Raw genomic sequence first — 21,172 nt, 5'->3', positions numbered from 1 at the left:
GAAACAGGTGCACCAAGCAGGCTGCAGGAGCTACAGCCAATCGAGGGGCCAACAAACCCACACCGAGATGGTAGGACCATCTTTTCTGCACTGACCACCCCCTGTGCCAAACACCCATCGCACTTCTCAGGTTCCCTGCAGGGAGGGCAGATGACAACATACCTACTCTTTGACCAGAGAAGAAAAGGGAACAAAGAAGAGGTATTTCCACCCACCCTCAAAAATACAAGGATTTCTGGGGCGCCTGGGTGGCTCAGTCGGGTAAACATCTGCCTTCGGCTCAGGTCATGATCTCAGGGTCCTGGGATTGAGCCCTGCATCAGGCTCCCTGCTTGCAGAGAACCTGCTTCTTCCTCTCCTCCCTGCTCATGCTGTCTGTCTCTCTCAAATAAATAAATAAAATCTTAAAAAAAAAAATACAAGGATTTCCTGGAAGCTCTAGGGTCTGGCAAATCTCCCCTTCCATCACCACTACTGGTTAGCTGTGTGGCATTAAGCAAGTCACTTCACCTCTCTGAGCCTCAGTTTCCCCCACTGACACTGTGGGCTAATATAATAACACCAGGAGGCCAGGAGAGGTGGCATGGGATGTGCATACAGCCTAGATCTGGATGGAGACCCTCGCTCAGGACTGACCATGGCTCATTCCAAGCCCCTCAGAGTTTCCCCAAGTGCCCCCCCCACCCTGCCTCACCCCTTCCTGCCAGGGCTCTCCCCCTCTGCCCCTGGAAAGCCCTCCTCCAATTTCTGACTCAGTGCCCCCTTCTTTTTTTTTTTTTGAAGATTTATTTATTTGAGAGAGAGAAAGAGTGCACACATGAGCAGGGGGAGTAGCAGAGGGAGAGAAGAGAGAGAATCTCAAGCAGACTCCCCGCTGAGTGCAGAGCTCGGCACAGGGCCCCTGAGATCATGACCTGAGCTGAAACCAAGAATTGGCTGACCAACTGACTGAGCCACCCAGGTGCTCCCCCCTTTTTTTAATTTATTCATTTATTGGAGAGAGAGAAAGTCCGCGCTCCATTCTCAGCACAAGCACCGCCTCCACTTTGCCTCCTCCAGGCAGCCTTCCTGATTGTCTCCCCCCCTCCCCCCCTGCAGGTAGGACTCCCAGCCCTCACATACTTTGCTATCCCTTTCCATTCACGGGTCTCACCTCACTTTTGGGATCCGAGAGTGTGTCTTTTGTAGCGCAGGGCCTACCCCAGTGCCTGGTGCAAAACCGGCCCCCCGCAGTCTGCTGAACGAAGGAGCTGCCATGCACGAGTTCAAGTTCTGACTCAGTCACCTGCGTCAGTCTGATCACTGAGAATGGCGATCACAGTCCTGCCTGCCTCAAGGATGCCTCGAGGTCAGTGTCACAGGGTGGGCACTGAGGGAGTGCTGGGTCCTCACCGCGTGCCCCCAGAGGCCCCGGGGCCCAGCAGAGCCCGGCTGCCCGCAGGCGGCCCCACAACCACCCCTCTGCCCACTGCAGAGAGGTTGCTGCCGCGGGACGCAGCCGGCAAGCCTCAGCAAACACATTTAAATCTGAAGTGACAGATAAAGCGATTTACGGCGACAGTTTAGCGTCAGATCGCTTCCCACAAGGCAGCCGGCATCTCTGGGCCCCTCCTGCTCACTAGTCCATCAAGGCGGTCTCTAAAACACAGACTCCAAGCAAGCGGTGGCCCAGGGACGGCTGGGGCTGGGCTCCTCGGCGGGGGTGGCGGTGGGGGTGGGGGGCCCAGGCAGTGGAGGAAGGGATGAAGGGAGGATGGGGGCTGGCTCATGAGGAGGAGGGAGCGATCAGCGGCTGGCAGATTTTCGAAAATCAAAGACCCAAGACTTAAGCAAACAGAGCGCCACTTCATGCCTTATTTTAAATAAATAAGCAGCTTAAAAACTCCCAGTGAGGCCGGCTTGTTGCGGTGAAACATGGCTTCCCACCCATTCTGCACGTCCTGGCCCGCATGCCTAGGCCCCTCAAAGGCCTCACTGACCTGCCTTGCCTCCCACCACCTCCTGGCAGAATTAATTGGTCCCTACGGCGTCGCATGGCACTTTGTTCAAACCTTGCTCCCAGGGCTTTGTCACATTATATTCTACTAAGCTGCTCTTACTCTTGACTTCCCGATAACAATTTACTAGGGGCTCACTGTGTGCCAGGCCCTGGGCCCGGCACTGGATGCGCCTGAACTCGTGTTGTCCTCACGCCCACCCTGCGTGGGGTGGGGCCGAGGATGGTCCATTTTCCAGATGAGGAAACAGAGGTTTGGAGCTGCCTGGCCAGAGGCCACTGTGCCACCAGCCGGAATGCTGGGATTCCCATCAAATTAGCTCCTGGCCTCTGTGCCCAGGGCCCTGACTCGCTGGCCTAGGATGGCTTTGAAGTGAAAGATTCCTTCTGTTGGCACAAAGCATCACATTCATCCCTGCTCTGTCCCGTTAGGCCCCGAAGGCCAAAGCTGGCAGCCAGACCCTGGGGATGGCTAAGAATGGGGGTCTTTCTTTGTGCTGGGACATTTCCTGCCCGGGACTCAGCTGTCTGCCGAAAACTAGCGACCCACAGGCACAGGCCTGGTGAGCTGGAAACCTCAAGGGCAAGGAAGTGGCCCAGTCAAGGTCATGCCCCCCCATGGCAATGAGAAGATGGAAGCATTCCACAAGCTGAGGCACCCCCCTCCCCGGGATGGAGACCCCCAGACCTGAGCTTTCTCTGGAGGAGATGCCTGGCATGGCTCCCCCCAGACACCACCTGGGGGGTCGTAGGCCAACCTGGAGCAGCAAGCACTGCCCCTGAGAATCCTCTGCTCCAGAACAGGGGCCTGCAGGGGGCTCCCTGGTTTATCTTGCCAGCATGGCAGCCCAATTTAATTAAGATGGATGCAGCGTGCCCCCATGGGCAGGAGCCATTGCCGGCTACCAGATGGCGGGAGCCTGAGACTCTCTGGGTACTGCCCGAGCAAGCAGCCTCAGCGGTAGCCCGTGAAAACACAGCCAAGGACAGCCCGAGGCCGCCTGCGCCGCACCTGGGTGCTTGGGGGGTTGGTCCTGCCCCTGTCCAACCCTGCCACCCACCTGCCCGGCATTCCCCCACTAGACTCTCTGCCCCAGCACCCCTCCACATACTACACAACATACTTCTCATCACAACACACACACGCGCACACACACACACATCTCACTTCCCACACACACCCACCATCACAGACACCACACATAGTATACATACGTTCCAATCACATCTCAAATACCAACAGAGTCGGGTAAAAAGCAGGTCTGGACTTCAAAAGCCAGAGGACCAGTTGGTAAACAGTCTGATTTCCCAAAGTCCTGAAAGGGACTGTGGGCAGAGTGGCTCCGTGCGGAGGGAAGGAGGCAGGCAGGCACGGAGGGTACCTGGCCCCTGCCATCCGCAAGGGTCCCCCAGAGTCCTCTGAATGGGTGGGAAGGGAGCCTGCAGCCAGGCCGGAGACACCCCAAGCCCACAGCTCTGCAGGATGGTGGGAGTTCTAGGGATCCCAACCCCCCTTTTCCCTCACAGGCCCTTCCCAGCTCCCCCGCCATGGTCCCTGCAGCTGGAGGGAGGCCCAGCCAGCGATGGCACCTTCCCTGCGCCTGCCCCTGCCCCCATCTGGCCATAGGGACAAAAAAAGACAACCCCCACCCCCCCCACACACACAGAAAATTCAGAAAGTCCAAAGCTGACCTCAAGTCCCCAGCCCAGTCCTACCCACACCGCTCCCCACGGGACCAACATTGCCCTTAGCTTCAAAAATAAAAATTTAAAAATTCCCACCCCGCTATAATTGCTCGCTCCTTTTCCCCATTGTGGTGGCTCCGTGGTCGGTGCTGAGAAGCAATTATTCATGGCTAATGATTATAATCAAGTCAAATAGAATTTAATGGACACGTATTCTCTTCCTGCTTGAAACTTTACATATGAATTAAGCACATATGGGTTTCACGAGGCACAGACCAGATTTATGCAGCCCCGAAAAGCCCCACGTTGCCGCGACTTTTATTCTGCTAATAAACAGGCTGATTTACGGGAGCCACCGGGCGCGGAAACCGCGATCTCTGCTGCCCCCTGGTGGGCAGCAGGCCGGGGCTGAGCCAAGGCCATGGCGGGGGTGCCCAGGGAGGAGGCCGGAGGACTCCAGGTGTGGGGCTCCAGGCCAAGACCACGAAGAACCCCTGGGGTCTGACCAGTGGCAAGGCCGCCGGGACACCGGTGCTGGGAAAAGGCCTGGGGGGAGGACCCGGAGGGGAAGCTGGCTCTGTATGGGAGCCCCACGTCCAGGGCCTGCCTCAGCCGTTCCCTGGGGTTCCACACAGGTTCTGGGTCCTCCCTGCTGTGAGACGCTGGAAAAAAGGCAGAGCCCAGGAAAACACACCAAGAAGTGTTGGGTAAACTGAGGCAAGCAGGGAGAGATGAAAGCGGCTCCTCTGCAGAAGGCGCCCAGCATCCCTTGGCGTTCCTGGGACAGGGCTGATACCCAGGGTGATGATGGGGGCATGGATTCTACCATCAACGACAGAGGCAGGGGATGAGGACTTGGTCCATGCCAGGGGCTGCACGAGCACCACTGTTTACGCACGGAGGTCCCTAATGCCCCCGACAACCCAGCAGGTGGGTTTTCCACCATCCATATCCTGCGGAAGGAGAGACGGAAGCCCAGGCACGCACACAGACAAGGAGACCCCGGAGAGATGCAGTGAACGCTCCCACCCCCAACCCAGTGCCGCCGAATGCAGCCAGGACCAAAGTGCTCTTCTGAGAGCGAGAGGGGCTGACAGCCACCGCACTCAGGAGTCTGGCCAGGCGCAAGGACACTTAGAAAAGCCAAGAATCCCGCCCACAGCCCTACATGCAAGCTTCCAGAGCCCCCCCGCCCTGCTCCTACTGCATCCCTACCTTGGTCTCCACCCCTCCCTCCTGGCCTGTTAACTGCCAGCCTGGCTGGGAAGGGGCTGATAAGATGCCCCACTTTTCCCTCTGGCCACTTTGCAGCTCATCGAGAAAAGTATGGGCAGGGAATCCTCTCATACCCTCGCCCGTGATGGACAGGGCCTCGGGCACGCAGGAGAACAGCCCCACAGGCCTGCAGGGCGGAATCCTCAGCCTTGGCTCCAAGGCTTAGTCCTCCCACCCCAGACCAGCCCCTCCTGGGGCCAGGCAGCAAGAAGGCCCTTCTCTTCCGGGCCACTATGACATCTACCAACCCAGCATGGCTCCTCTTAACCCCACGTCTCCCCAGACGGACACGCAGGCCTGCTGGCAGCCCCCCACCCCGTCCTAGTGGCCCCGAGAGAAACACAGCAGGAGCACCAGCCGAAACCAAAGGGGACCGAGCTCCCTCTGCCCTAAGTCGGAACTCTGGCCTTTATGTCATTGGTCACCTGTGCACCGAGACGGGCAATGTGGGGGCAAGGGGGCACTTGTGTGATCGCACAAACAGGCAGAGAGACACGCAGAGCCGTGTCACGGCCAGAAAGGCAACCCAAACCAAGACAAGCAGGCCTGGGGCAGGCCGAGTGGCTCCCTCTCCCCAGGTCCCATGAGCCCAGCCCCTTATCAAGAAGAGCATCAGCTCCACCACGTCCCCTGGGGCACTGGGCAACACACAGCTCCCTAGCCAACCCTGGGGTCAGAAACAATGGCCGCCAGCCCAAGGGCAAGGTGGAGGAGGTCTGAGACCCGGGGTGGGGGTGGGGGGGTCGAGACTGCACAGGTGGAGAGGTGGCAGCGCAGCGAGGTTTCCCCGGATAAGAGGCTCTGCCCACGTCTCCAAACATTTCTCTAAGGAAGCTCCTCCCCGTGAAGCTTGGTAAGCCGGCGAACAAGGGCTGGGATTCAGCCCCCGCTGGTCCTTGTCCCACGAACCGCCTGTGTACCAAATGGACTTGACTGTCCCTTGACACCCCACTCCTGACCTCGGCCAGACAGCCACAGCCTGGGAGGACAGCAACCACCTTCCTCCTGCCCCCAGGAGGGGAGAGAAGAGGAGGCTCCTCCACTCATCACAACAAACTGCCAAGCCAGCTAGTGCCACAGCAGGAAGCTGAGCCTAGGGCACCGGGGCCTCTGCCCCTACCTTTCCCTTGACAAACTCCCTGGCCTGCTCCAGGTCTGCAGGGGGGCATGGCAGGCAGGAGGCAGAGAAGGGAGAGCAGTGTGTCGGCAGCCCCTGAGGTCAGACCACCCTGTTCTGGCCTCCGCCTTGCTGGCAGGGCAGCCCGGCGCAATTCCAGCCAAGCTCTCTCTTTTCCCGGCCGCAAATGGGTCTCAGAGCTGCAAGGCAGCTCAGCCAAGGCGCCCCCGACATAGCAGGTCAGGGTTTCAAGGGAAAGGAGTCCGCGTAGCCAACACACTGGGTTCCTGTGGCGCCAGCAAGCCATCCTCCTCCGGCCGCCCGAGCCTCGCTGGAGCCAGGTGGCGTCCACCCATGCCTGGCACTGCAGCCTGGAGCAAAGGGGACGAGGCGGCCACTCAGGTCTCTGGCTCACGCCGGCCAGAAGCCCCCACTCACCGGCGTTGACGATGGCGTCCACCTCCAGCTTGGTGATGTCGCCTCGGAACAGGGAGATCTTCTCGTTGAGCTGCTTATCCTTCTTGTACTTTGGCTCCTCCACCTTCGCGGTCACCCCTGGACAAGCAGAGGCCCGAGGGGTGGGGGTCAGAGAGAGGCCCTCACTACTCTATCAACCCCGCTCCACCTCCAGAGGCAGGGGACAGGTGACAGACACGGACACCGGCTGTCCACAATGATTGAGTACCTCTCGCACGAGGCACACACAGGGTCCCCTTGAATCTTCCCAAGGTTAAGCACAGGTACAGCATTAAAGTCATCCATCCCCACTTTACAGACGTGGAAACTGAGGCCTAGGCAGGTGAAGTGACTCGCCCTGGGTGACGGGTTGCCAGGCCTGCAATGTGCAGGGCTCCCCACAATGGTGCGGTCGTGGCTCCAGGGCTCAGTTTCCCAACAGTACGATGGGGATAAAAACCGAACCCTCCTCAGACCGGGTTCATACTTAAAGTGCCCCCCACACAGCAAACACCCCGTGAATGCTGCTGCCATTCTTCTTGGCCTAGTCGGTATGATGCTCCCAGGACACGGGTCTGAAGAGGCCACCCACCTGCCCCTCCCTGGCACACAGCCTACCTTTCGCCGTCTCTTTCCAGGTTGGGATCTTCTTCAGCCTGATGAAGTCCCTGCAGAAGTAATGTTCCTCCCGCTGCTTGTCACTCAGGCCCTTCAGAAACGCTATGGGGGGGGGGGCAGGCAGGAAGGAGCGTCAAGGCGGGAAGGGAGAAGAGCGGTCCAGGGGGCTTCTCCCACCCCCTGTATCTCTCCCCTCCTCATCGGGACTCTCACCTTGTCCAAGGATGCAAGCCAGCCCTCCAGGTCCACCCTTCCCACAGGCACATGATGGGGGGGGGCGGTTTGTTAGAGCCGGAGGCCCCTAGACCATCCTGCAGGGCCCTCTTTGTTCCGGAGGGGAACTGAGGCCCAGGGAGACAGAGGGCATCTCTCAGGTACCACAGACCTGAGTTCAGAACTCAACTCTGCCCCTTTCTGGCTGTGTCCACACCCCTGGGCCCCTGATTTCTTCATTTACAGAGTGGGGATTAAGAGGCCCCCTGTGGAATAATTTCACAGTTACTCAGTGCATATAAAGAAAACAGGTTGGTGGCGCTGGACGAGTTGTATCATCAGTCACATCCTCAACGCATCACATCATCGCCATGGTTATTTGTGGGCAGCAGGACATGGGGGACAGGACAAACATCCTCAAAAAGCCAAAGAACCAAGCCGATCTGGTGCCTGATCACAGCCTCCCCTCGCCCCCCAGCCCTGGAAGAGAGTTCCCCACAGACAGATGCCCGGCTGGCTTCTCCCAGTGTGCCCCAAGGGAGCAGCGAGAATTGTCCCCATCCTACAGATGAGCACACGGAGGGTCATACCGATGGTGAGTGGGGAGCCAGGCGCCCCATCTGCTCACAGACTCTGGGTCTACCCGGCCTGGTCTCCCTGCTCCCTGGGCCTGGTCTTCCCTTCGGGGGGCACGGAGCCCCCTTCCAAGGCTTCCCACAAGCAGTCCAGGCTTCTGGCTCGTGGGTTCCCTCTGCCGGCCTGAGGCCACCAGGCACCCAGGCTCTCAGCCGGGCATCGCTTCCCTAGACCACATGCTCCCCAGATGGAGCAGCCCTCACTCACCACTTGTTGGGGGGTGGGTAACAAACAGCAAGGGCCACACTCAAGGAACTCAAAAAACATCAGAAAATATGCAGACTTGTTGGGGGCGGGGGGGCAACTAGGGGACGTGGTGGGAGAGGAAGGTTCGCCTCCTGGAGCCTTCCACGGAAAAGGCCTCAAAGGGCAGGTTTTCAAGAGACAGGGGGGTCCTCCACACATGCCCTCGGCCCTGCAGAAGCCAGTCCCTCCAAAGCCTCTGTCCCTCATGGATGCACGAGGAGCAGGGAAAGGGCCCGGCTCACAGCCACAGCTCAGTGTTATGGTTGGGATGATTATAAAAGGCTCGTAGCACCCCAAATCTGCTTCAACTGTGGCTCAAGCCAGAATTACACTTTCTGGGAGCCGCTTCCCACCCTCTTCCATAAACGCCTACGACGCACAAGTCCTGCATATGGTACAAGGACATAACACTCACGAAGGCAGACGTGGTCCTGGCCCTTGGGGAACCTACAAGCCAGCAGAGGAGAGGCTGAGTGCTCCACAATCAGGCAAGCCATCCAAGCTCCGAAGACGCTCCGGGGGCGGGAGGGGAGGTAGCAGGAAGCCCCGGCCAGGGGCTTCAGGGAGACTCGGAGGACAAATGGGAGGTCGCCAGGGCAGGGAAGGGCGTTTCACCATCTGAACAGTATGTTCGAGGTCCTGGGTGAGTGAAATTCAGGGCATGGGGCAGGGGGCAGGCATGGGGCAGGGAGTGTGAAGCGGAGGGGCCACGCGTGTGACGCTGTGAGGAGCCACGAAATCTGTTAAGGACTGACTACATCCCAGGGTCACCTGAATCAGATTAAAGATGCTTTCACAGGGGCACCTGGGTGGCCCAGTCAGTTAAGCGTCTGCCTTCAGCTCGGGTCATGATCCCAGGGTCCTGGGATCAAGCCCCTCATCGGACTCCTTGCTCAGCGGGGAGCCTGCTTCTCCCTCTGCCTCTTGCTCTCCCTGATTGTGCTCTCTCTCTCTCTCTGACAAGTAAATAAATAAAATCTTAAAAAAAAAAAAAGATACCCACGTTCCTCATCCTCAGGGACATGCAAATCAAAGCCACAATGAGATACCACCTCACACCTGTCAGAATGGCTAGTATCAAAAAGACAAGAAATAACAAGGGCTGGCGAGGATGTGGAGACAAAGGAACCTCGTGCACTGCTGGTGGGAATGTGAATTGGGGCTACCCCTATGGAAAACAGTATGGAGGGCCCCCAAAAAGTTAAAAATCAAACTACCAGGGGCACCTGGCTGGCTCAGTGGGTGCAGCATGGGACTCTTTATCTTGGGGTTGTGAGTTCGAGCCCCACAGTGGGTGTAGAGATTACTTAAAAAAAAAAAAGAAAGAAAACAGAAATATCTTATGATCCGGTAATTCCACTTCTGGGTATTTACCCAAAGAAAATGAAAGCACTAATTCAAAAAGATACATGCACACCTATGTTCACCAAAGCATTATTTGCCATCGCCGAGAGATGAAGCAACCAAAGTAGCCATCAATAGATGAATGGATGAAGAAGAGGTGGTAGATACGCACAATGAAGTATTACTCAGCCATAAAGAAGAATGAAATCTTGCCATTTGCCACAACACGGATGGAGCTCGAAAATGTTATGCTAAGTGAAATAAGTCGGACAGAAAAGGACAAATATATGATTTCACTTCCATGTAGAATCTAAAAAAGCAAAACAGGAACAGCCTGTTTTGAGAACGAACTGATAGTTGCGAGAGGGCAAAGGGGTACGGGGATGGGCAAAATAGGCAAAAGTTTACACCCCCTAAGAGGTGTAAACTTCCAGTTATAAGATAAGTAAGTCACGGGGATGGGAAGTACAGCTTAGGGAAGATAGTCAATCATATTGTAATAACAGTGTGTGGTGACAGATGAGGGACTACACTTATCATGGTGAGCATTTTACAATGTATACGAATGTCAAATCACTATGCCATACACCTAAAACCAGTATTGTATTGTCAACTCTACTTCCATTAAAAATAAATAGGGGCGCCTGGGCGGCTCAGTCGTTAAGCGTCTGCCTTTGGCTCAGTCCTGATCTCAGGGTCCTGGGATCGAGCCCCGCATCGGGCTCCCTGCTCAGTGAGAAGCCTACTTCTCCCTCTCCCACTCCCCCTGCTTGTGTTCCCTCTCTCGCCGTGCCTCTCTCTGTCAAATAAATAAATAAAATCTTTAAAAATAAATAAATAGGGGCGCCTGGGTGGCTCAGTCAGTTAAGTGTCTGCCTTCGGCTCAGGTCATGATCCCAGAGTCCCGGGATCCCTGCTCAGCGGGGAATCTGCTTCTCTCTCTCCCTCTAAGCCCTCCCCCTGTTTGTGCTCTCTCTCAAATAAATAAAATCTTAAAATAATAATAAATAAATAAACGCTTTCACCCGATACAGATTAAAAATTCCCCTGACCCCAAGCAGCACCATTTTTATTCTAAGAGGCCAAGGATATCCTACCGTGAATGGTACCCCAGTGGGGATGGCCCCCTCTGTCACCAGTGTGTCCTGATGCTCACAGCCCATCTCCCTGCTTCCCCTTCTCAAGAGGCCACCTTCCCCACTGGACACGTGACCCCACGTACAATCTGACTAACAGGCCAAGGGCTCCCACTTAAGCGCTCCTTTCTTTGTGTGTTGGGGGAGAGCTGAAGGGCTTCTCCAAGGCTTGACTACCCTATTCTGTAAAGTGGGGGTAAAGAAAGCTCCCTCCAGCTCTAAATGAGAAGCACAACAGGCTTAGGTGGGTACCTAGCAAAGCACTCAGTGGCTGGCGGGCAGTACCACGAAGCAGAGAACAGACTAAGGAGGGGAGGCCAGGCTCCTTCCAGCTTCTGTCTCTCCCTGGCAGTCTGAATGCAGAGCAGTCAACTTATTGAGCACCCACCAGGCACCAGGCCTGGAGGTGGGAGGCAAGGGGAGGTCCTAGGGCCTGACCAAGCAGAGGGCAGGCGGGACAGCTCACTGGAGGAGGTACCTCTAACTTCCCTGGTCTGCCCCAGAGGCTGCAAATCGCTAGAGAAAAATCCCATCACCAAACAGAAGGCTCCCTCTAAATTCCTGATTCTGTCCCCTTGCGGGCCCATCTGCCAGGCAGCTCCAGCTGCTGCCTGGGAAGTTTTCCCCCTCACCCTTCTCCCCTTTCCCAAGCCTCCCCACTTTGTCTTCCAGCTGAGATGCTGCATCCTGCTACCAGCTGGGAACCCACACCACAGCCAGGCCCTCCCTCCCTCAGCCCAGGCTGCCTGCTCACCTTCCAGAGGCCTCACTCCTACAGCTCCTCCTCCACCCTCCACTGTCTTGTCTGCCCTCAAACAACCCTCTCATGTCTCAAGGTCATAAAGCCTCCCTCAACCATGCACTCCACACCCTGCAGCTGCGGCCTCCTCTCTGTCTCCCTCCCCCACTGCCCCTACTTCCTGCCTCCCATGCTTCCCTGAGCCCTCACCAGTCTCACCCCACTTCTCCACCAAGGCCAAGGTCAGAGACACCGCACTGGCCACGTGGCCTCATGTAGTGCCCCTTCTGTCCTCCCTTGTGCACTTAGCACCTCCCACCCCCTCTTCCCCCTCAGGACCCCACCTCTCCTGGATCCCACCCCACTCACTGGCCCTCTTGTCTCCTTGTTGCCTCCCCTTTTCCTTAATCTATACCCTCCCCCTAGTCTTCACATCAATCCCATGCATTCCAAACCCTCTTTCAACTAATCCGGTCGGTCGGGGGGGGGGGGGGGGGGGGCGGGGGGGGGGCTACACCTCCAGCCCCTCAGCTCTCTGCCCAGCATCATCGAGCATTGAGCATTGGATCCCCAAGGCCCACTGCCTGCTCTCAACCCCAAACTCCTCATGTGCAAAACTGAACTTCTGACTCCTTCCCCCCAAACATGGTTTTTCTCTCCTTCCTTCTTCCCTTTCTCAATGAACAGCTCTCGACTCTGCTAGGACCCCAAAATGGGCAGTTCCTTTCTCTTAGTCCCCTGGCTCCATCCATATGCAGGCTGTTGATTTAGTCCCACAATACCCCCAAAACCAAGCCTTCTGCTCATCCCCACTAGGGGCCAAGCCACTATCATGGCTCCCTAGCACCACCCAGAAGCCTTCTACTCCCAGTGGACTCCCCATGTCCACCCAACCGTCTGTTCCTCACTCAGCAGCCCAGGAATCTTAGGGGCAGAATTCTATTTAACCTCTGTTTAAAGCTCAGTTCAAAGTCCAAGTCCTTACTGAGGCCCATGTTGACACCCTGCCTCTCCCCTCACCTCCTCCACTGCTTGCCTCCGGACAAGCTATGCTCTACCTCCTACACCTCTGCAGTGCACGCACATCAACCACCTTTCAGTTCCTCCCATGGCCAGACTGTTTGCTGCCTCAGGGCCTTTGCACCTGCCCTGCCCTTGGCCTAACCTTCCTTTACAGGCCTTCCCCACTCCCATAGTAGCCCCTCCCCCACCTGCTATGCTTTATTCCTTACTTGACCTTGGCCACTTGGGGATCTGTGGTGTTTACGTTGGATTCCCACCATCTGGCACAGCGCATGGCATGTGTGAGCGTCCACGGGCGTCTGCGGGATGAATCGATGAATGACTGAGCTGAGACCTGAACGTTGGGGGCATGTTTGCAAAGAGAACAGAGTCGTCCGGGTGGAGGAGACAACATGCGCAGAAGCCCTGAGGTAGGAGAGAGCATGTGAGCGGGGAAATGGAGAGAAATCTAGAACGGCTGGACCAGAGAGCAAAAGCCAGGCTGTGGCAGCCACCTCGGCTTGTCTCCCATCTGAGGAACAGAGCCTTTGGAAGGAACGTGCTGGTCCAGGCGGCTACTGTGGTTCCAATTCCTCTTGCTCCTTGGTCCCACTAGGTTTGGGCTCACGAGCTCCTGACATCACATTTGTGGGCAGGTCACTCGCCCTGAGTCTCAGTTTCCTCATCTCTAGAAGAGGGACTGGGCAGGCTTGCCGTGAATGACAAGGGACTGTCAGAATATCTGGAAGCTGCAAAGTGCAAGACACACAGCAGATACGTAGTCCTTCCTGCAAGTGAAGATTCAGAGGGCAAAGCCAAACAAGACCAAATCGGGGGGAGAACTTTTCTTTTGCAACTTGGAGGCATAAGGGGGTAGAGGAGCTTTTTGAATTATTTCGGTGCCCATGTTTGTCCTCTTGCACAGTTGAGACCACAGATATCTCCCTCTAAGAGGCCCTGGCACGCCCAAGTGTGGGTTCTCCCAGCCAGATGAACCCAGGGCCGGAAAGTGAATGTGCCTGCCGAGTCGCTGCAGGGACTGGCCGGCCAGCACCCAGGCCAACCCCACAGCACTCCCGTGTGCTGTGTGAGTGGCTGGGTAAGCCCCAGGCACCCCATAGGACTAGTCTGGGGAGCCTGGAAATGGCTAGAGTCCCCTCACAGACGCCATCTGGCAGAGGCTACCACCTTGCCTTCCAGAAGAAACAGAGGTATGTCGCTGCCACAGGCAAGCCAGGAGGGGACACAGCCCAAGGCTCCTTCCTGCGCTATCCTCCCCAGGATCCAAGGGCTGGTCTGAGTGGCCCACAGCCTGCATAGCCCACACAGCCCCCTCTTTCCAGCAAAGTCCAAAAGATGGCTCCACTTCCCAGAGCAGGAAGACAGCCAGAACTCCTGGCTCTGCTATCAGCCGACTGGGCGCTGACCTTGGGGACATCTGTCAGCCTGTCCCTTCCAGTTCACGGTCCCCAGGCACACACCTCTTGAGGCCAGAATGTGGGGCGCCTTGTCCTCATCTCCAGAGTGAGGCAGCAGCCCAACTGACCCCTGAGGAGCGACACCCTGCGTGGGTCTCTGATTTATGGGGCAGGAGAAGCCAATTATGACTCCCCTGGCTCCGAGGAACCAAGGGTCATCCTCATCGCCTTGGCTCCATCTGTCCGACAGGCCCCACGCATTTATAACATTTTCTACCTCCTTTTGCCAGAAGGACAGATGCAGACTTAAAGCACAAGTGAGTTTTATTTTTCTTATAAAAGATGTAAAACATACGTTTTAATTTTCTTTCTTTTTTGGAAAGGTGCGAGGATTTCACAGCTCAGTGAGACAGGTGTTGTAAAAAGATGTTTGCAGTAAATTTTGACGGGGAGGCCTGACCCTGGATGAGGCTTTCAGCGGCTCCCGGGCACAGAAGCCAAGCTGGCGGATGCAGGCTGCGCCAGAACCATAAAGTGCACCGGGCGAACGGGAATTCAATGATGTGTTTTAAGAAGTGTCTTTATGGCACTTTGCTAGACGGTGTTCAGAGAGGTGAGGGCAGGCTGGCACGGAGGGAGGCTCCTCCTCTGGAGAAGGCCAGGTGGACAGGGCTGATAATGGCGGGGCTCTGGGAACACAGCGGCAGGGGCATTAATCACCTGGGCTCACCGTCCCCCCCCAAGAGTGGGGTCTGGTCAAAGTCCGTGGCCCGAGCCACGGGGAGACAGAGCGTGAGGCACCTCGGAGCTTCTCTGCTCTCCCTAGGCCCCCTCGCCTCCACCCACACTGGGACACACCAAGGCAGGTGGGAGAAGACCCCCCTCCCAGTTCCCAGGTGAGCCTGCAAGGTTCCCCAGTTCGGTAGTCAAGTCAGAGAAATCATCTGCTCTGCATGATACCCCACGGGGGTTGAAATGAGCCGTCTCTGCCCAGTGCAAAGGGAGCCTGGAGAATAGGTGCCCTTGCTTATAATGCCAGGGAGACGAAATGTGGCTCAGGATATGCAGGTCACGGGCTCCAGCATTTGAGACCATGAGGGAGACAAATTTACACAAATCCAGTGTTGCTGTGGCCAAAACAGCGCAGAGAGAGGAGAGAAGCTCAAGGGCTGACAAGAAAGGGGGTCACTGGAGACCCTTTGTACACCGTGGACCCTCTTATACACCGCTGTATACAAAATGGTTTCTGATGTGATCCCAGCACAACCTACAAATCAGGTGCTGTTCGTCCCATTTCACAGAGGAGGAAACTGAGGCTCGGGGAGCAGGGAAGCAGTGGTGTTGCGGCTGGCCCAAGTCTGATGGCACCAATGTCCGTCATCTTCTTAGCAGACAGCTCGGCCCCCAATGCAGGTCAGAAGGAGGGTCTGTGACCCCCACCCCTGTGGTGACACAGCTCCTAGATGCCCCCAGTGCCCAACCTTAAGTCCCCTCATGCCCAACTGCCTTTAGAGTACGACTGTTTCCACAGTCTTGTGATAAAAAGACACCACCTGTGGGGATAATAAGGCTCCCCATCACTGAGGCAACTAGAGAAATAATCCTCTGGCCAGTAAAATCAGATTCTATGAAGATCTCCCCAAAGGACTGACTGTCTCCTACCCAGGAAGATCCAGCCTGGTGGTATTTACTTCCCCAGAGGGAGAATAGGTCTATAGGAGTGGCCAGTCAGCTTAAGACGGAGAAAGGGAATGCCTAGGGTAAGGCAGAATTCGGCCATGTGTCCAGAGGACTCACTGGGCCGGGAGCTGAGGCATCCTGCACCAGAACCCAGAGCAGGCACTCAACAGTGCAGAGAGACGGAACTACTGAGCAGCCACCCAAGGAAGGGGATCCTTGGTGGGTGGGTCCACCCCTTGCAGGGAAGCTTCCCCAGCCTGCCCAGGGCAATGGGATCCACTTCCAAAATCATTCAACCAGCTCTCCAGCTGAGAACACATGCTGCCAAGTGAACTTAGGACAATGACTTGGCTTCCACGTGGCTTTTCCACGGGAGAGGAGGCCCTGCCCTGGCACACTTTCCAGACCCACCACTATATTTTCTATTGCAAGCTGCGCATCAACCTTCTGACCTACATCAGGCTCTTGTGAGTTCAGTTACTGTGTGCCAGTCTTTGAGAGAGGATTATCCCAGGCACAGACAGGCATTTGGAGGCCTATGTATATCCCCAAGAGAAAGGCGAGCACATGTCCATCAAAGACATGGACAGGAATAATCAGAGCAGCTCTATTCCCAACAGCTTCAAACTGGAAAACGAAATGCCCATCAACAGGAGAACGGGTACACAAAATGTGGTACATCCACACGATGGAATATTACACAGCCATAAAAGAGCAAACTGTTGGTACATCCAGTAAGGCACATCAACCGCACAACTATGAGTAAAAGGAGCCAGACACACTGTATGCCTCTGTTCACATGAAGTTCAAGAAGCAGTAAGAGGTACTGATTGCAAAGGGGCTCAGAGGAACCTTCTAGGGTGCTGGCAACCTATTGACCACAACTGGATATTTATGTAAAAATATACTGACCATACGTACACCTGAGGTCTGTCTACTTAATGTACTTCACAGTATACATAAGTCAGCTCAAAGTGTAAACAGAACATAAGGAAGAAAATTATGTGGGGGTTTTCAAGGACCAAAGCTTAGACCCCAATCAGAAGCAGAGTCCAGGGGCACCTGGGTGGCTCAGTCGGTTAAGCAGCTGCCTTCGGCTCAGGTTGTGATACCGGGTCCTGGGATCAAGCCCCGCATTGGGCTCCCTGCTCAGCAGGAAGCCCGCTTCTTCCTCTCCCACTCCCCCTGCTTGTGTTCCCTCTCTCACTGTGTCTCTGTCTGTCAAATAAATAAATAAAATCTTAAAAAAAAAAAAAGCAGAGTCCAGCTGAGGCAGCTCCCCAGTGTGGCGGTTTTAAAAATATGCCCCCAATTCTTTGATCCTCTTCCCTTCCAAAGGTGGAAACTAATTCCCCTCCCCTTGAATGTGGGCCAGACTCCATGACTCCATTTTAAGCCCCAGCATAAGGCAGAATAGACGGTGTGGGACTTTAAAAACTAGGTCACAGGGGCGCCTGGGTGGCTCAGTCGTTAAGCGTCTGCCTTCAGCTCAGGTCATGATCCCAGGGTCCTGGGATCAAGCCCCGCATCGGGCTCCTGCTCAGCGGGAAGCCTGCTTCTCCCTCTCCCACTCCCTCTGCTTGTGTTCCCTCTCTCTCTGTGTCTCTGTCAAATAAATAAAATCTTAAAAATAAATAAATAATAAAATAAAAATAAAAACTAGGTCACAAAAAGGCACTGTGGCTTCTGGCTTGGTCTCTGGGGGAAACCAGCTGCCATGTCGTGAGGTGACTCAAGCAGCCCTGTGGAGAGACCCCCAGGGTGGGTCTGAGGCCTTTACCAACAGACACTTCACAGCTGTAACCAAGTCCAACAGAACCACCCGCTAAGCTACTCCTAGGTTCCTGACTCTCAGAGACTGTGAGGTAATAAACGTTTGCTGTTGTAAGCCATTGAATTTGGGGGTAATTTGTTACTCAAAAATAGATCACGGAAACACACAGATCACCCCGACAAGCCTGCTGGGGTCTTCACGCCCAGTGCCACCACTCCTCACACTGCTCCCTGACTGGATCCTGGAGCTCAGGCAGCCCCATCTGCCACGGTTTCTTCACAGCATTGGCCTTTGCCTGGCACTGCCCCATTGGTTTGACGTTTTCAGATGTTTCCTTCCCCTATCGAAGAAGCTCCATGAGGGCAGGCACCTTGCCTGTCTCACTCATGGCTGCATCCCAGCACCAGAACGGTGCTGGCCACATAGAAGGCGCTCAGTAAAAATCGATGAATGAGGGGCACCTGGCTGACTCAGTCTGAAGAGCGTGTGACTCTTGATCTCAGGGTCGTGAGTCTGAGCCCCATGTTGGGTGTCCGGATTACTTCAAAATAAATAAACTTAAAAAAAAAAAAATGATGAACGAATGGAAATCCCAGCTCCAAGCAGAGATACCACAGCAGCCTGGGAATCCCTGGCCTGTCAGCTTTACAAGGCCTGGAAGTTTTCAGGGGCACCAAGGAATGGGAGGGGGTGGGGACCTAGATCCTAGAAACAGTGACAGATCCAGGAGCAGGTGGCTGGGCCCCTTGCCTTCCTAGCTCTCTTTCCCACCAAGCTGGCTTGCTGCTCCTGACAGAGAAGGGAAGGCAGGCTCCCTGTGGGGCCAGTCCCCCTGCCAGGAATCTCAGCCAGCCCCCCACTCTCCGCCCTAACCAGGGTTCTAGGGCCCCGGGCTGAGGGCATGACAGACACTCTGTGTGCGCACTGAGCCAAGTCAAGTGCTTTCTGCCCGCACTTGAAGATCCCAGCAAAGGAATTCATGAGGGGGTAAAGTCATCTTGAACTCTACCTCTAATTCTGAGGACGCCTTCCCATTACCCCCACCCTCCCCTGCCAGCCCACAGAGGCCCAGCCAATAAGCAGCCTCCCCTGTGCTTTTGAAAGGGGATCCAGCCAGGAATGGTTACAAGAGCTCTGGGAGCAGGCTCTGAAGGGCAGCGGCAGCTGGCTGAGCAGCCGGCCAGACTATTTGGGGCTCTGTAGGCCGGATGCCCTCCCTTCCCTGTTCTGTGTGGGGACCCAGAGTCCAGCCCTGGGACTCACGCCGGACCAGGACTCATGACCCGTCCCAGAGTGGGAGGAAATGGCTTGATTCCTGGGGGTGCAGGGTGTAACTGCTCTCACAGACATAATGCCCTGTCTCTGCCCTGCAGCCCCTCAGCCCTGTGTCCCCCAGGAATGGGGCAGAAACTGTTCACAAGTGGCCAGAGGCCAGGGATGAGGGCAAAAGGGCACCAGATGACCAGCCCAGAGAGGCAAGCCTTCAGGGTATGGGTGTGGTGGAGGTGGGACTGGCCTGCCCACAGAGGCCACTCTGAGGGGCTGTCTGATCCTCCCAGGTGGGACACCACACCCAGAACTGTCCCCTCCGTCCATTTCCTGCCACTCTGCCTAAAATGCCACCACTTGAGAAACCATACTGCACAAAGCATGGGGAATTCAGGAGCCTAACGTCAGCTCTGCCACAGACTCTCAGTGACCTTGGCTCGTCAGCTCAGTTTTCCTCCCGCACATCGGAGTCCGGAGGTAGGTCCTGGATGACCCCTGGGCGTGCCCTGTGACCCGTGCCGGCGGGGTAAGGTCGTCCTCACACTGCCCCCGACAGGGGACCTGGCCTTCGTACGGAGTGAAGTGGTTTGCGGGACTGGGCACACGGGGGGCGTGGCTGTGACTGGAGGGGTCCATATTGGGCGAACGAGGCCTTAACTTCCTCGGGTCTCTCGGGTGGAAGAGGCTGCTGGTGGGGTGCTGTCCAGCCCCCTCGCCCCTCGCGCTCCCCTCCTGCTTACACTTACATTTTGCCTCCTTCCAGTCGGTGGAGGTGCTCAGGTCCACCTTCGCCGCCATGGCCAGGGGGGCCCAGGTGCGCACCCCGGCGCTCCTCTCCGCCCCACCGCCGCCGCCCCCCAAGCCCCAACTCCCGCTGGGGTCCGCGCGCCGGGGCTGGCCGCGCTCAGGGCCGCCGGGGGAGCCGCACGCACTGCTGCGGGTTCGCGTGGCACCCGCCGAGGGGCCGGCCCGGGGGCGCGGGACGCAGAGCAGCTGCCCCGCCGCGCGCAGCTGAGCCAGGCGGCCGGACACTTGGCTCCTCAGAGACATGAGCGGGCGGCGCGGGGCGGTTCCCCGCCCACTTGGACTCTATTTACGGGGCTGGGAGTCCGTCCCTGATCCGCTCGGGACCGAGCGCTGCGTGCTAGCGGCGACCGGCTCCGAGCTGGCGGGCCGCGCGGCCAGAAACCCCGAGCGCGCCGCTGGGCACCCTGGAACTTGTAGTCCCGGCCGCCGGACGGGCCCCCGCACTCGTATACACACGTGCGCGCCCCGCCCGGACTCCGCCCGTTCCGGGCGCCGGGTGGGAGGCTCCCGCTTCTCGGAGAGCCGCGCGGCTGCCTGGCGCCCCCCCGGGGCTCGCCGCCAACTTCGCGGTCTGTGGAGCCGCCCTCCCCGCGGCGCGGCCCCGGGCCGCCTGTGCCCTGCGTCCGCGGCGCTCGGCGCTCCACACCGAACTCGGAGAGGCGGGCGCGGCGCCCCCCCGCAACCCCATCCCGCAACCCCATCCGGGCCCCAGGAGCCGTGGTCCCTCCCGGCCGGCCGGCCCCGGGGAGGTGACAAGCAGCGCGAACGGGTACGTCCGGTTCGGCGACTTTCCCCAGGCAGCTGAGCCCTGGGGGCAGACGGGGACGCGACTGAAAGGAAGGGTGCAAACCGTGGAATGTGAAGGCAGAAAATTTGAGTTCCAAGAGGCGTTCTCGGGTGGAACAATTGGCATGGTTTTTTTCTTTATTTTTTTCTAATTTTTTTTTACTAAGACTATGAAGGTAGATTTTTAAATATGAGCTTATGTTTTTCTACACTATTAATATTATTTGAGAAATATAATAGTTGGGTGCCTGGATGGCTCAGATGGTTGGGCGTCTGCCTTCAGCTCAGGTCGTGATCTCAGGGTCCTGGGATCCAGTCCCGCATTGGGCTCCCTGCTTCTCCCTCCCCCTCTACTGTTCCCCCTGCTTGTGCTCTCTCGCTCTCTCTGTCAAATGGATGAATAAAATCTTAAAAAAAGAAAGAAAAGAAATAGTAGATATTTTTATAAAGAGGAGGAGCCAGGGTCCCAGAGAAGGTTCCAGTACCAGCTTGCCACCCTGGGGTACGCAGTCCATTTGAGACTCACTTCTTGAGCTGTAAATTAAGAATAAGACAGGGACACCTGGGTGGCTCAGTCAGTTAAGCGTCTGCCTTCCACTCGGGTCATGATCTCAGGGTCCTGGGATGGAGCCCCCGCATCAGGCTCCCTACTCAGGGAGGCTGCTTCTCCCTCTGCGGCTCCCCATGCTTGTGCTCGCTCCCTCTCTCCCGCTGTTTCTCTCTCAAATAAATAATAAATAAAGATCTTTTAAAAAAATAAAAAGGGCTCAGGTCTGGCTGGTTGCAGAGGTGCCCTGTGTTCCAGGCCTCTCTGGTGCTGGGTGTGGCAATAACCCAGGGCGGGCTGTGGGGCGGATCACACAGTGAGCCATGTGGATGCAGGGGCACCACCGGGATGTCCAAGAGAGAACCAGCACAGACCTGCCCGCAGGGAGGAGGGCAGTGATCAGCCTGGGATGAGGGTGGAGAGGTGC

General features: G+C 56.7%; 1 protein-coding gene across 1 annotated transcript in view; it reads right to left on the bottom strand.

The window, feature by feature from the left end:
• The window catches only part of MACROD1 (mono-ADP ribosylhydrolase 1), a 147,935-nt gene extending 128,147 nt beyond the window's left edge, over positions 1 to 19,788 (bottom strand). The window contains 5 exon segments of the mRNA XM_045893433.3: positions 6,513 to 6,629; positions 7,149 to 7,250; positions 19,352 to 19,442; positions 19,445 to 19,525; positions 19,527 to 19,788. Of these exon segments, the coding sequence (XP_045749389.1) occupies positions 6,513 to 6,629; positions 7,149 to 7,250; positions 19,352 to 19,442; positions 19,445 to 19,525; positions 19,527 to 19,655 (520 nt within the window). The 5' untranslated portion in view covers positions 19,656 to 19,788.
• Between the last annotated feature and the right edge of the window lie 1,384 nt (positions 19,789 to 21,172).

Source organism: Mirounga angustirostris, unplaced genomic scaffold (assembly GCF_029215605.1).
Source record: "Mirounga angustirostris isolate CCGP_5_RB_7025 unplaced genomic scaffold, mMirAng1.0.hap1 SCAF_13, whole genome shotgun sequence".
In the NCBI taxonomy this organism is placed as follows: domain Eukaryota; kingdom Metazoa; phylum Chordata; class Mammalia; order Carnivora; family Phocidae; genus Mirounga; species Mirounga angustirostris.
This window is presented reverse-complemented; position numbering and strand designations above follow the sequence as displayed.